Consider the following 14,644-nt stretch of genomic DNA (forward strand, 5'->3'; position numbering starts at 1 on the left):
TCCCACTGGTTCAGCAGTCAACAAACAGTTCAACGGAGCGTAAATACGCTCGTTCAGCAAGAAGTCAGCAGGTCGCACCGGAAAATCGTGTATTCGAAACATTAAAACAAACATCGTGATACAATGTGAACGACAGTTACAAAGTGTGGTTTAAGTTCAGGAAGAATGGTAAATGTGACAACGGATTACAGACACTACACCTCGCAGTACTCACCAGTTTTATATTAAGACAGCACAGTATATACTATCTCCAACAGAATGTCACAAAATGCTGCATATACAAAAAGAAAGCTTTCAAGCGGTTGCTTATTCATGTGCAGGGATAAGCGTCCTCAGTCCTCAGAAAGAAAGTTGTAAACGGACATGCATGCCACTTTGTCAGAGTAATTTCGGCATCAAGAATTAAGGACATCATATGTATTATTGTAACTTTATAGTGTTTTTTCCTTGACGCGTGAAGCTCTGTCGTGCATTGTCAAAGTCGAATCGTCAGCTCAGTTTGATGCTTATCACGGTTGCCTCCGTCCTCAGTGTCTCATTTTGCTACTCATAATCATGACCCACGGAAGTGAATGATTGCTCATATTCTGGCCGTTTTGGAACGGCTGAAAGCATTATGCGAATTCTTTCCTTTGGCTGATAATTTAGCCTCCGAACCTTTAAGAGACACGGTTCTGGATTTGGTACACTTTGGAAGGTTGTAAGTTTTTTTTCATATCGTGGTCTTTCTGATCGGGTTGGAATTCCTGTGAGATCTCCATTCGTTCTCCAAGGCTGAACCGAGAGTTCCATATGGAAACTTTTTCAGAATATTTGACAAATTGCACTTCGAAATGTCACAAAGACTTGGAGCTGTCTACTACTTTGTCACGACGGTAAAGATATGCATCCAAACTGGTGTTCTTTGATTCTAAGTGTTCTAAACTTTGCTCAGCTTTTCGTCCACATAGGTACGCGTGCGCTCCAGAGGTCTCTGAATGGAAACTGGTCACCTTATCTCTAAAATTAGGTTTATGAAATAATCATCACAAGCAGTGATATCCGACCTAGAGGCCAGTGTTTCTAGTCCGTATCTGGTGTTCTAGCCAATGAGCTGACAAGAAGTCATGTGTTTTAAATCACTGACCTTGGTATTTTTGGATGAACTGACCAAAGTCATTCCGTCCTTTGGTATGCACTTTGCACCCACAAAGTGTAAGGCCGTGCTTCTGGACGTGCAGTCACTGAGCACGCTACTTACAATCCAGGGAGAGGTACTGGAAGTTGTGGAGCGTTTTACGTATCTTGGAAGTTGTATTAGTTCTGATTTTAGTGTGACAGACGACGTGAATGCACGAACCTGCAAGGCTCGGGCCGCGTTTGCTATTTTGAGACACCTGTGGCGTCAGAGTATTTTATCCCTGAATCTGTATGGATGGGTGTATCAAGCTACAGTACGTGCTGTTTTGTTGTGTGGCTGTGAGACTTTGCCTATTCGAGCAGCGGAACTGAGACGTCTTCGGGTGTTCGACAATCGTTGTCTCAGAACCATAGCTCGTGTGGGTTGGCGTCGGCGTACCCATTATAAGGCGATGAGGAAACGAGTTCCCGTTTGTGCAACGGGTACTTTAATTGAAGAATGTGTCCAGCACCAGAAGCTGCGTTGTTTGGAACATGCGTTGCGTATGCCGAACCATCGTTCGCCGAGGACAGTACTGTCTTCCATGCCCAACTTAGAGTGGCATAAACAGAGAGGTGGCCAGCCCGTGACTTGGCAGAGGAGTATGAGTCTACTCGCCATTTAGGATGAGGACCGCGTGATCCTCTTTGTGCCTGGTCGGAGACACTACAAGATATGGCTGCCAATCGATGTCAGTGGCGTTTTTGTTGTCAGTTTCTATCCAGATCGCCTGGGTGAATGTCTGGAGGTGTAGGCACCTCGGAATGATTGTGTTAAGCTAGCACTAAGTCCCTTCCCCATCCACCTTTACTTTTTCTTTACAATAAGGCTTTCAAATAAATAATGGTTGTATGGTAGCAAAGCATCGCCGTTGAACACTGATATCATGCTGTCGATGGCGATGACGACCAAAAGATCCGTACTTCGAATCCAAACCCCGCATCTCGACTGATCCTGTTTAACCTTGGACTCTCGTACTTCCTTTGAGTAGCATGACAGCTAGGTACCGAAGGAGAGCCGGAGCTGAACAATTGGTTATTATTACTGTGCCAGTGGGAGATCATTTTTTCCGTCAAAGGAAAACATGTACTACGATAGTGATATGCGTACCGCTTCACTGGTCAGAAACGTGGCCTCCATGTGCATGAAATGTACGGAAACTCTCGGGGTTTGACTACCGGTGTCTCCGAAGCACGTTTACTCTTTTCTTTACAATAAGGCTTCCAAATAAGTCAAAACTGTACAGCGGTTAACCATCGGTGTTGAACATCGATGTCATACTTTCGATGATGATGATGTGATATAAAATTATGCAAGCATTACAAATGCCAAAAGGACAAAAAAGCGCCAGTAGTTCAACCAATCTGACCAACACTGATGATTTTCTTAGTGTGGAAAAATTTCTGCAAATAACTTTTTTAAACATATTTTAATCCCACAAAGTGATGTAGAAAATAATCTATGGCTCACTGAGTATTTTGAGAATTTTTCCTAAACTCGGGACTGTTTGTTTGGTACTTTGATCGCGTATGCTTCGTTGATTGGAATCACACCATTTACAGGTGCATCGAAATAGCCACTTAATGGCAGGGGCTGCATGTACAATTAATCATTCGTTGTACACTAGAATTCTACAACATGTAACTTTTTGTACATGTCATTAGCACTGACAAGATTATGCACACTAACTGGAATTGGGAGTGGTAGCCCGGGATTCTGTTGCTGTAAATTTTTGTGACAGAAGTCACTTCGAACTGTTTCCATGCCTGATCCAATTGGGACAATCCATCCTCACCGCTTTACTCCCGAAGCATCGACCTATCCAGTTGTATTTCCTACTACATGATTTACTCCATTCATGAGCTTTCGGTCTCTACGCAGTCGTAGTCCGTTTCTTCGTTCATTTCCAACGGTTATCACAATTCTTTCCATGCAGCGTTTCGCTTTCACTGGACACGCTTAGAATCTGCCTAAGGACACACTATTATCTTATCTTTCCGGTTCATTTTTCTATTTCCTCCAAAGTCACCGAGCTATAGTCGTCGGTAAGCCTTTGTGAGTTCTTTAGACCAGTGCAGTACGTGGCTCAACTGCAAATCTCTGAAAATGATTTCATGGCGTGTTATTTCTGTCTGATCGATTGCCATAGACTTGTTTGTGAGAAGGAAACCGCTAGACTCTGACATCTTGTAGATACCCAGTCGGTTCTGTCGCCGTATTCATCTTACCAAGATGCGATATGTACCTTGTTGTAAACAGCAGAACAAGAGACATCTTGACAAAATGTCACCAACCTCAGTATTTTGTTCTCAAAATCAATGGAGTTCTTACTTTTATAGGTTCTTAATTTTCTCTTCTACTTTTTCACCACTGACGATTTCGCTGCATCCGATTTCGCTCATATTTATGCTTTTGAAGAGGATTATTCCTTTCACCGGCTTTATTCTGCAACTCGCTTCCCAGTTACGGACTTGTTGTGACTGGATGCAGTCCATCACTGCAAAGTTGTGGAGCGTTCTACATATCTTGGAGATTGCACTAGCTCTGATGGTAGTGGGACGGATAACGTCGATGCACAGATCTGCAAGCCTGCGGCCGCGTTTGCTATTTTGAGACAACTAAAGTGTCAAAGCGGTATATCTCTAAGTCTTGAGAAACGTGTGTGTCAGGCTATAATACGGACCGTTTTGTTGTGTGGTTGTGAGAATCGGCCTGGTTAGCGTCTTCCGGAGTTCAACGGAAGGCTATGGAAGCGATTACGAAACGTTTGGGTGCTGTCGGTGCCACTCGCCTTCCAGGTAAGGAACCTTGTGATCTCTCCTGCACCTGGTTGGAGACGCTCTAAGATATGGCCACTAATGTCAGTAATATTCTTGCTGTCAGTTTCTATCCAGATTGCCTGAATGAGTGTCTGGAGGTTCAAGTGCACTAATTACCTCCTCCGTCCACTTTCATTCTTTTCCACAAAATAAGGCTTTCAAACAAATTATAGTTGTGCGGCAGTGAGGCATCAGTTTTGAACACTATCATGCTCTCGACGACGATGATGGTGATGATGATGAAGCAGGGCCGCTTTGGCATGGATTTCAATTCCATCCATGGTTTCCACCTCAAAGTTGTCTTTATCAAACTACGCTCCCCTTCGCAAGCCTCCTCTCGTTCTACTATTGGTGCAATAATCTCTAACAGTACTTTTGGTCGCTAACATTTCAACCAGTTACCAGTAGGGCTTCAAAGTTGTCGCTTTGTCCCATTCCCTTCTGAACTCTATTCCAAAATCTCTGGACATATAATCTACCGAGTTCTTCTGCTCTTTCAGACCGCTCACTTCTTGACGTAATCCAACGTAACTTTGATATTCTGTGGCCGACCAATCCTTTTTCACTTGATACCGACAGTCACAAGGCAACAATCTGCTTCGTACGCTGATTGCTTTTGGAAGATCGTCACCATTTCCGCAATCCATTACTTTCGGAACTGCCCGTCCATGGAACACCACCTACTCTTTTTGAGTCTGATTTCTTGGTTTGCGGACGCTTAGGATGCCACGATATCCGGGTCCTTTGAAATGTGTGAGTGTTATTGCCTCTCTTTTGTTAGTCATCTTGGTATTTCAACATTTATTTTGTCGCCGATTCTTGGTTTTCCCAGTGGTGATCTAGTTGTGCGATCTCCGTCGTTATGTAACTCTTCCACGCAAGTCAGGAAAACATTCAGTGAGTAACACTGTCGTTGCCAGAAACTCTGGCGGATTCATCTCAAGAGCTTGTCGCCGTCATTATCGCCAGAACTGTCGTCAACGTGGCCTCCACCATCATTATCATTATCATCATTCTAATTGTTATCATTAACATGTTAATCGTCATGGACGACGTCAACAATAATGATACTGACACATCATTGCTGCACAGTCACAGGTAGTATTTATAAAAGATGAAAAAAGGAAAGAATGAACAGAAAAGAGAACCGAGGCTTGATAAAAAATACCTGTCCGAGGTACTCCAGCTTCAAACGCTTACCTAGGCTATTGGAGTAGAAGCTGATTACGCAAACACCGTACAGCTGGATTAGTGGCCATATCTAACATTACTTTCAACCGAGTGCACAGAAGTCCTGTTGTGTTCCACTGAATCACATGCTGTTCAGCCAGCGGTTGGCAGCCCTCTGGCGGAAAAGTTAAACACAGCTAATCCTCAAAAACGATGGTTTAGCGTGAGTAGTATTCAGCCAAACGACCGTTAGGTTCTTTCCCAAAGTAAAGTATTAGTTGTCTTGCAATGCATTTAGCTAGAAACAAGGACAGTCACGAGAATGTTCCTACTTAATATCAGACTAATTCCGCAGAACCAAAGACCTACGCGGTCGTTTTCAAATCTATATGGCTTGTCGTAGATCTACCCTACTTTAATATCCGTTGTAATGGAACTGATGGTGCTTCAAGATATTTCCAAAAGTTTTTTTGTGTTTCTAGGTTGATTTGACCTGGGAATGAACCGACCGAGCGATAAAATGGAGCAGTCAAAGGACTGTGTTATTACCAACCGCAGGATCTTATGTCAACCATCCTCACCAGTCAAAGTTGTCTTGGAACAAGTTGATATCAGCTACCGCAAGTATCTAGAACAGCTGAGGGAAAAGAACCGGCAACGTCGTGCATTGCAAAAGAAATCTCGTGAATCTATCAGACGACATAGACTGGAGGACGGTTTCAAGTTGTACTTTAATATTCCATCTCAGACTAAAACACCGATTCCACGTGTATATAAAACTGCGATCGAAAAACCCAATTCGGCACATGAATACAAACGATCACCAGATCAGGGAACCCCACTAAATCAGCCCAGTAACCGTGCTACAAGTGCTCCTAACTCGAAGCGACGCCAACAACCGAGAAGGGCTTGGGTGAGTAGTGTGGGACCAGACAACGATTACAGGCAGATTCAAGAAGGATTACCGGATTCCAGACGAGTTTGCTCGAAACCAATGAGCTCACCTGCACCCAGCAAGCCGGCACAAATGCCTGAAGGAAAGATTTCTGTGAAAAATGAAACGAATGTTCCTCGGTTCCTTGGTTATCATTCAGATGACTTGGACTCACAGCGGGTGCACTATGGAAAACCGATCCAGTCGGTTGTGATCCAACTAGATGTTTTTGATAACTGGGGCGACCCAGATATCATAGGGCTGAATTGTTTGAAGCTTTTTTTGAACGGTAGAGAGTTCTGTCAGGTAACTGCGGTTGATATCAAATGCATTTTCCTGGATGGGTCCGAGTTCGATGACTTTACTAATTCACCCGAAACGCTGCAACGACTCATGCTAGCACCTTGTCATTCCACCAGCCTGTGTGATTTGTGGATGACGAAAGCGAGCCGTGTTCCTTTTAGGTTGCTGATGAAATTTCATAAGATTATGCATTCTGCAGTTATGTCCGATTTTCAATTCTTGCAGCTGCGTATCTGGAATTTTAACGTTCCAAATATGCTTGAAGCTGGGATAAAAAGCTGCACATTATCGATTGAAATCAACGAAACTCCAGTTGTCAGTGGTCATTGCATACAAGTCAAAAAGGCGAGCGGAATGTCGTCTGGAGATAATGATACTCTGCTTCAAATCTTGCTCAGCTCAGATCATGATGGGCAGTGGGAAGCGGGTAAGATTTTGTCAACCGGTGAATTGCCGCATTCAACGGAGCTTGGGCGCAACTGTCCAGAGATCTCCCACATAAGTCTGCTTGCTAATGTGAATGAAGATCTACTCACTCAACAACGGTGTGGTCAGCATAAACGTCCATTGTCGAAAAGCTTGAAGAAATTCGACTCTCTGGAAGAGTCATGGTCGTCACTTGACTTTTTCAACCATTTTCATGCTGGCAGACTGTTTTCTGACCGCAACTCTTTCAACGACCCGTATAAAGTGCATTTCGGACAAATATGCGATAACAGCTGCATGCCTAAACTGAGTCGTGACATTAAAGATTGCTCAACGAACGTGCCTGTATCAAATGTTTCTCAGACATGTGGTAACGAATTCGAAAGTCAGGCTCTGGAGGACTCAGATTTAACAGGTATACCGACTGCTGAAATGCAGACTAAACTATTCTCTCCTTGTCGCCCATCAGGTCGAGGGGTTATTATTCCAGAATTACCCAGTGGGAGAAGATTACTGATAGACATAATCAACACATGGGGTGATCATTATTATGTAGGCCTGTCTGGTATCGAGATATTTACTACAGATGGAAAGAACATCTCCTCATATTGTAGTGCTTGTGCGGACCCGGCAGATATCAACATACTTCCGGAATATGGACAAGACCCAAGGATTATTGACAACATTTTGGATGGCGTGAACTGGACTCGGGATGATGTTCACATGTGGTTGACTCCCTTTACAGCAGGTGAGAGACATCTAATAGAGATCACTCTTCCATTGTGGGCTAGACCGATAGCAATGTTGCGAATATGGAATTATAACAAATCCCGAGTTCACACATCACGTGGTGCCCGCGAAATTATTATGTATATGGATGATGAACCCATATTTCAGGGAGAAATACGCCGAGCAAGTGGTTTGGAGGCGGGATCTCCAGAGGAATGCAGTGAAACCATTTTATTCACGACGAATGATCACATACTTGAACTGATTGCCGCAAACGATGAAACGTTGAAAATTCAGACTGATTTGCCTGATGCGCTTGATGAGCCATGTGATATCGAAACTGATTTGCCTGATGATGCGCTTGATGAGCCATGTGATATCGAAATGCGCCCAGTCACCGTTGTATCACAGTCTGACGTTCATTCGGAAGTTACCTCTGAGGAGCAAAAGTTTATCAGCTCTGCTCTGAAAGAATTGTCACTTGAAGTGTCTTCTGTGGAGAGTCATCTGATTAATTTTCTTGATATTCTTTTACTGGAACCGTGGCAGCCGGACTCCAAACACGTTGGATTGGCTGGCATTGAGTTACTGGACGAGAAGTTTCAATCCATGCGTATCGAAGATGTTTCCGTCTTGAAAGACAGTTCTGTTGTTCAAAAATCTGTTGGCGCGCTGTTGGATAAGAAAAACGATACTATTGACGCGACAAACATGTGGTGTTGTGATTATGATCCTCGATCCATATTTCGATTACGCGTTCGACTCTCCTCTGCTAGCCAAATATCTGGGATCCGAATTTGGAACTATAACAGTAGTCACGTCGAACATGATTATGGAGTGAAGTTGATAAAGCTAGTGGATGATCATGGACACGTTTTGGGGAGAACGAACAATACGGATGTCATTGTGGTGCGACGTGATCTGGGTCATAATTTGTATCGTATTGCCCAATTGGTACTACTGAAGAGGACGTTGGAAAGAGAGCAACTTTTTGAAGTTTATCCTGCTCTCACCTATGAAGACACTCAGCACAACGCTCTCCCACTTGGGTTTGTTTATCAAATACAGATATTTTCTGCTTGGGGTGACGAGTATTATGTAGGACTCAACGGTTTACAGCTTCTTGGCCCAACAGGACTTCCGATTCCAAGAGAGGCTTTTCATATCTTCGCATCACCCAAATCGGTCGACGAGCTGTACCCAATGGCGCAGCGGAGTCCGGATGTTCGGACAGCAGACAAACTTGTGGATGGCATCAACTGCGGTCCAGATGTTGCTCATCATTGCTGGCTTGCCCCCATTTTTCCGGGGAAGGTGCCGAACTTGTTTTTAGTTTTTGATGAGCCAGTCAAATTAGCTGGTTTACGAATATGGAACTACACAAGATCACCAGAGCGCGGAGTGCAGGAGTTTTCCGTTCTAGTTGATCAGCAGCTCATTTTTCGTGGCTACTTGCCAAAGGCCCAGGTGGACACTTTGGACGGTCTGCTAGCAGATAGTCGTCGGTCTCGTGTGTTGCCTAACCAAGAGATGAATAGTGTTTCACATCATCATTATACTGTTGCATTTGATCAGGAAATAGTCAAACAGTTCGATGAAGATCCCGGATGTATTCTTGGTGATGGTTCCCATATAGATTTTGGCTCAGACGGTTCGGTTCTGAAACTAACGAACGTGGACAGTCGTTTGCAACTTACGTCAACCCAGTGCTCAGGAGTTACTTACTCTGTTCCCCCGGCGAATCAAACTCTCCGACCACTTACCTGCGTGGCGCATCATTCACGAAAGCCATAGTTTTGAACAGCAACAGCGCGGATTAATTCAGCCTATCCAAGCAGGCTGTCGTCCTCTGAGGTGTACATAAACAAGTGCAGAAGAGATTCATTACTTTAACTCAGATTACTTGTGTACGCACATTACTTTTGTCACAAAATTATTGAGCAGTATTTTTGTGATATAGTTTGGTTGATGAATCTAATTTTTGGGGGTGATAAAGGGGTTTCGATGCTCAGCATCTTAGAATACAGCTCAGTTTTCAATACAGCCTTATCTGAATACTGGCTGATGATAAAAATGGTAAGAACTGAAGACCAATTGTCATGGACACCTAAAACCACGGAGTGTGCATTTGATCACTTTTTTAAAAACAGTTAGAAACCTCTGAAAAAACAGCTGTAAAAATTCACACTATTCCCATTAATACAAAAGGTACCTTTTCGGAGCACCTATACTGCTTTTGTCTTCGAGATGTCTTTTGGCTGGTGAGCCAGCTCAAACGGAGCCAGCATCTAACAAGGATTCAGTTATATATGTATAAAAAACAAACTGCGGGCTAATACTTGAGTGTCGATATTCTAGGAAAATTACTGAGCTATGCAGAAGTATGTACGTTCTTCCGTTAATAAGGAAACAGTTGGAATCGATCACGAAGTCGTTATTTCAGAGGCATCTGGAAGACAACCGATAGATTTGTTGCTCGGAAAGATCCTATCCTTTAGATTGAGTTAGTAGACAAATATGTTTACCTGGGAACCTGTATCAGTCCCGGTGGTCTCATGAAAGATGAAATTTCCATCCGGATTGGGAAGGCCAGAGCAGCTGTTGTGAACCTGCGTCACCTGTGGCGTAGGTGTGACATAATCTTCTCTGTCAAGGGTCGAGTTTACAATGCTGCGGTGCGCTCCATATTACTATACGGATCAGAAACCTGGTCGCTACGCGCCAAGGACGTCAAAAGACTTTCAGTGTTTGAACACTGATGTTTTCCGGGCATTGCCAGAATCTAGTGCGAACACCGGATCAGTGATGCTGAAGTTCGTCGAATGGTATTCGGAAGAAATAACTCACCCTCGATAGATGAACTGATCACACTGCATCGTGGCGCTGGCTTGGCCACGTGCTGCGTATGCTAGTCGGCCGACTTCCTTGAAGGGCTCTTTTCGCACAACCACGTGAAGGGTGAAGGAGAGCCAGAGGCGGTCAAACAATAACTTGGCGGCGAAGTATAAAAGCCAGTATCAGCAAATTCGGCTGCGCTGGTCATTGCCGTCTTCCTGAATGGGGGCCCCGAGACGGGCCATATCAACGTCAGACATGGCCCAGTCGCGTCCTCAGTGGCGCTCTTATATCCAAGCTATTGCCTTTAATGCGTATCTCCCTTCCCCGTCCCCCTACTTAACAGTCCACCTGCAGTGCTGTATTTACGCACTGATTTATCAGCTCCCGCCTCCAATGCGGAGCTACCTAACCCACCTCCCCGAATCATCGGTGGACGAAACTGTGGTAGCTACAACCACTGTTCGACAAGTACGCGATTATTACAGCTGACAATGATGATGATGATGAGATCTGGGAAGTATTATCTTTGGGCATGGGTCTTATTGCGCAACAGTCTTATGCGTTACACCTAACGATGACCAACGACGCAGGGGTTCGTGATCCTTCATTTGCCTCGCCAAGACTCACAATCTTGGTCCTTTCGACAGAAAAATAACAGGATCGTTAAAAGTTTTGCAGTAAGATTATCTTAGTGTGGTTTCACTGACTGCGCAACTAGTAAAGTACATCCAGCCACAACCGGAACATAAAGTGAGAACTCGGTCTACATACCAATCAAAACAAGTTAAAGGGCACGATAAAATTGGTAACCCGTCGCAGGGCGGTCATTTTGCTTAAACTTGAGAGCTATATATACAGTGTTCGTCGTTGGATTACCGAAAGATCAAGCTGATAATCAGAGTTCCGTTCGAAACAAAGTTCGAATAGCGCCATTGTTCTGTCTCAAATGTTCGATGGATGGCACACAGAGAGAACACCATTTCCAGTGCGTAAAAATTGGGATTGCCAAACTCGGATTTGTATTCTTTCTGATCCCCGGGTCTTACAATTGATGATATATTGTACTGCTCTTGCTTAAATTCCATAGGCTTTCTTGGCATTCTGCGGCTGCCTCGGACAGTGTCACCTCGCGTGACATGCCACATTTGATCACATTACTTCTTGGGACTAGGACAACCTTAACAGCGCTTATAGGGACGTTCTCTGCTTCTTGGTTGTGTGCAAACCAAGTATAGCTTGCTTATGTTAATTTGAATAGACAGTCTCAACCTTTCAGTGCTTTGATCGTAAAATTGCCACTCTGGCACTAAAATTCGGTCATCTTAGCGTCCATCGGTGACAAGTAATTGTGATCCAACGACGAACCAATATCTTCCTGTAGAGGAATTTAGTTTATTGGGGTAAAAACTAACTCTAATTGGAGCTTACTACGATCCGAATCATCGGATCCGATTCAGGACTTCTTCATTCCGTTACAGATAGATCTAAATTCGAAATGGTCAGTCGTTCCAAATTATGTGAGCAGACGCGTTCTAATACACGGAATGGTCTTGTTTGGCGTTTCTGAGCAATGGAAACAGGCTGTAGATGTTATCACGCTCCGATTTTACGACGGATGAGAGAGTGTGTAGCAAGAGAAACAAGGTTCAAACAATAAATATAGTCTTAAGTTTTGTTTAAGAGAAGTAACGCTGAAACTGCTTTTGAATAAGAACCTAGAATGAAAGTTTAGCTTTTGTTGGAAACGAAGGGTTTCTGAAGGATTATCAAATGGGTAATAGAACTCGTACTGATCAACCAGAAGGGAACTATGGAATCACTGAAATGCATCATATGATTTAAGGGAAGACGGAGGTATGATGATGACGGATGTATTTGTTACCAGATACGACTAGAAAATGAGAACTCACCTATTCATGAACCTCACATATGGGAACCAGCGAATACCAGTGTGTAAGTGATTCCCCCACACTGCGGAAAGTACTGCTCAAACGAGGCGAATCAGTGTAACAGTGGCCTGAATTTTAAAGGATGGATTTTTACACTTGGAGGCGCCAGGCTAACGTACCGCTTGAGAGATACATAATATTTTTCGACTGAGCTTACGGTTTATGTACAGACGACTCATTTTGTATTGATGTTCCGGATTCTTCATTCCTTGCTGTAACGGGACTGAATCCAAAATGGCAACTGAATCGCAAGATGATATTTCAGTGGAATTTCAGTTGTTTCAAAATGAATATACTGCCATTTATGCCTCATCGGCCGTCCCAATCAAGCGCACGCAGCACGCAATGCACCCATAACTCTTCGTGTACTTTTGATACTACTGTAAGTTATGAGTAGCTTAGTGATAGCTTAGTTCTTTCCTCTGAATCCAGTCACTTCTCTGAAAGGGTGCGAACATAAGTGGCTTTCACTTGGCTATATGTGGAACAAACAGCACCTCGACCAGATTACTGGGGTGAATGTAATATTTTGACATTTAATTCAGCTGATTACCGCAATCACAGCTAACAGGCAATAGGAAGAGAGGAACCTGTGGAGAACACAGCCAGTCGTCATGCAACGGGGCAGCGGCATACAAGCAGACGAGCTGAAAATATATTGAGTTTGGCTTCACTGACGTTTACTGGATGGATACAAAATACTTATTTTACAAGAAAAGAGAAAATGAGAGAGTTGGTTTGAGAACATGGAATAGAGTTAGAGCGTGGTGTATCGCGACAGTTTGTCTCCGCTTCACTTTTTGATGGTTTCAATGAAATATATCAACTAACAAGGAGATTATTCTAGAATGACAGCTGGCTTTACTGAGGATAAGATAATTTCCCAACCTTTAAGCGAATTTCAACTGATAGTAGCCTTCATATACCTGTTTACGAACGCTATCAGGAACCCTAATGGATTACCTGCAACAGCCCAACGCGTATTAATTTGAGCCTCTAAATGACTGGTTCCGCATTCATCACTCGCAACTATATGCTAGCAGCAATATAGAAGAAGAAGTAGAGTTTTACGGCTGAAGTTCTGGGGTTTCGTTGGGAAATTGTGTTGATAAAAAACTGGATGGAGTATAGATGAAATTAATAAAATGAAAGCAGAGCTACGTGCCACAAAATAGCATATAATAATGCCAATGGTCAAACTGATTCCCGATTTCATAGTCTGTCGGTGGCAGGTATTATGCTTCTAAGGCAAAGGAATCATCAGGGCAGAACTGCTTCCACGCTTCGCATTCCACTAGCATCACGTTTCCAAACAGTGCACACCTTGGGTCAAAGGTCATACCAAACTAATTTCTCCGTATAGCGTTTCATAAAGAGTAAAGCAGGTACCACAGAAACGTACCACGGGTTGGAGAGTGGATAGGAAGCAAGGTGAAGATACGCTATTCATAAGAATGTTAGAAGCTCTTCGAAAGTCCAAGACCGGCTTCGTCTTTCCTAGGTGTCACCATGCAGGCACAACTCCCGAGTTTCCGTCCTTTTTATGTTCTATTGGACGAGAGGCCCTCATAAAAGAGAATTTCGGCTGAATTCTGTTAATTTTTCTGTTGAAAATCAAATTAGTGGACGTAAAATAACAACCTTGACAGAGTACACTTGACAGAGTACACTTGACAGAGTACACACTTGACAGTGTACACTAAGTTCACCGGATAGCAAAACCAAAGTCGTACTGATAGGAAGCGGAGGGAAGGATCAAATCCGGTTACAGCACAAGCTCAACAAATGATAGGTGGAGTGCTGTGCGCCCAATTAGCCTTGGCTGGATCTGAGTATGTTATATTGATTTGGCCTTTGAAATTTGTCGGCTGCTTTTTCGTTAGATCTCCCGCAATTTTTACTTGCGTGCTCTCTGGAACATTGGCAAGCCTTTTCTAGATAGGACAAGGACGCGATGATAATCGGGGCACTGCTAAACCGTGTTGCTCCTTGGATAGGCATCCGGAATAGATGACATTACCNATAATCGGGGCACGTCTGAACCGTGTTGCGCCTTGGATAGGCTTCCGGAATAGATGACATTTCAACCATGATAGAAATGTGGCTGAACGCGGATGAGGCTGTTGTCGAATACGCACAAAATGCAACCGGTTACTTTTTATCTGTTAATCCGTAATAAAATTTCCTCATAAACTCTAAATAGGTTGAAGGTCATCTTGTAGGTCCAATACACAGATACTCCAACTACACTCGTTGCCAAAAGCATACATAACTAGGCAGTTCCTTTGGCAAAAACGAAAAGATTTAAAAAGTGAAA

General features: G+C 43.6%; 1 protein-coding gene across 1 annotated transcript; it reads left to right on the top strand.

The window, feature by feature from the left end:
- Nucleotides 1-5,647: 5,647 nt before the first annotated feature.
- On the top strand, nt 5,648-10,396 carry T265_10345 (hypothetical protein; the record flags this gene model as incomplete). Its single annotated transcript, XM_009176690.1, has 3 exons — nt 5,648-9,307; nt 10,039-10,169; nt 10,195-10,396. The coding sequence occupies 3 exons, from the start codon at nt 5,648-5,650 to the stop codon at nt 10,394-10,396; spliced, it is 3,993 nt and encodes a 1,330-aa protein (XP_009174954.1).
- Between the last annotated feature and the right edge of the window lie 4,248 nt (nt 10,397-14,644).

This window comes from Opisthorchis viverrini (assembly GCF_000715545.1).
Source record: "Opisthorchis viverrini unplaced genomic scaffold opera_v5_360, whole genome shotgun sequence".
Classification (NCBI taxonomy): Eukaryota; Metazoa; Platyhelminthes; class Trematoda; order Opisthorchiida; family Opisthorchiidae; genus Opisthorchis; species Opisthorchis viverrini.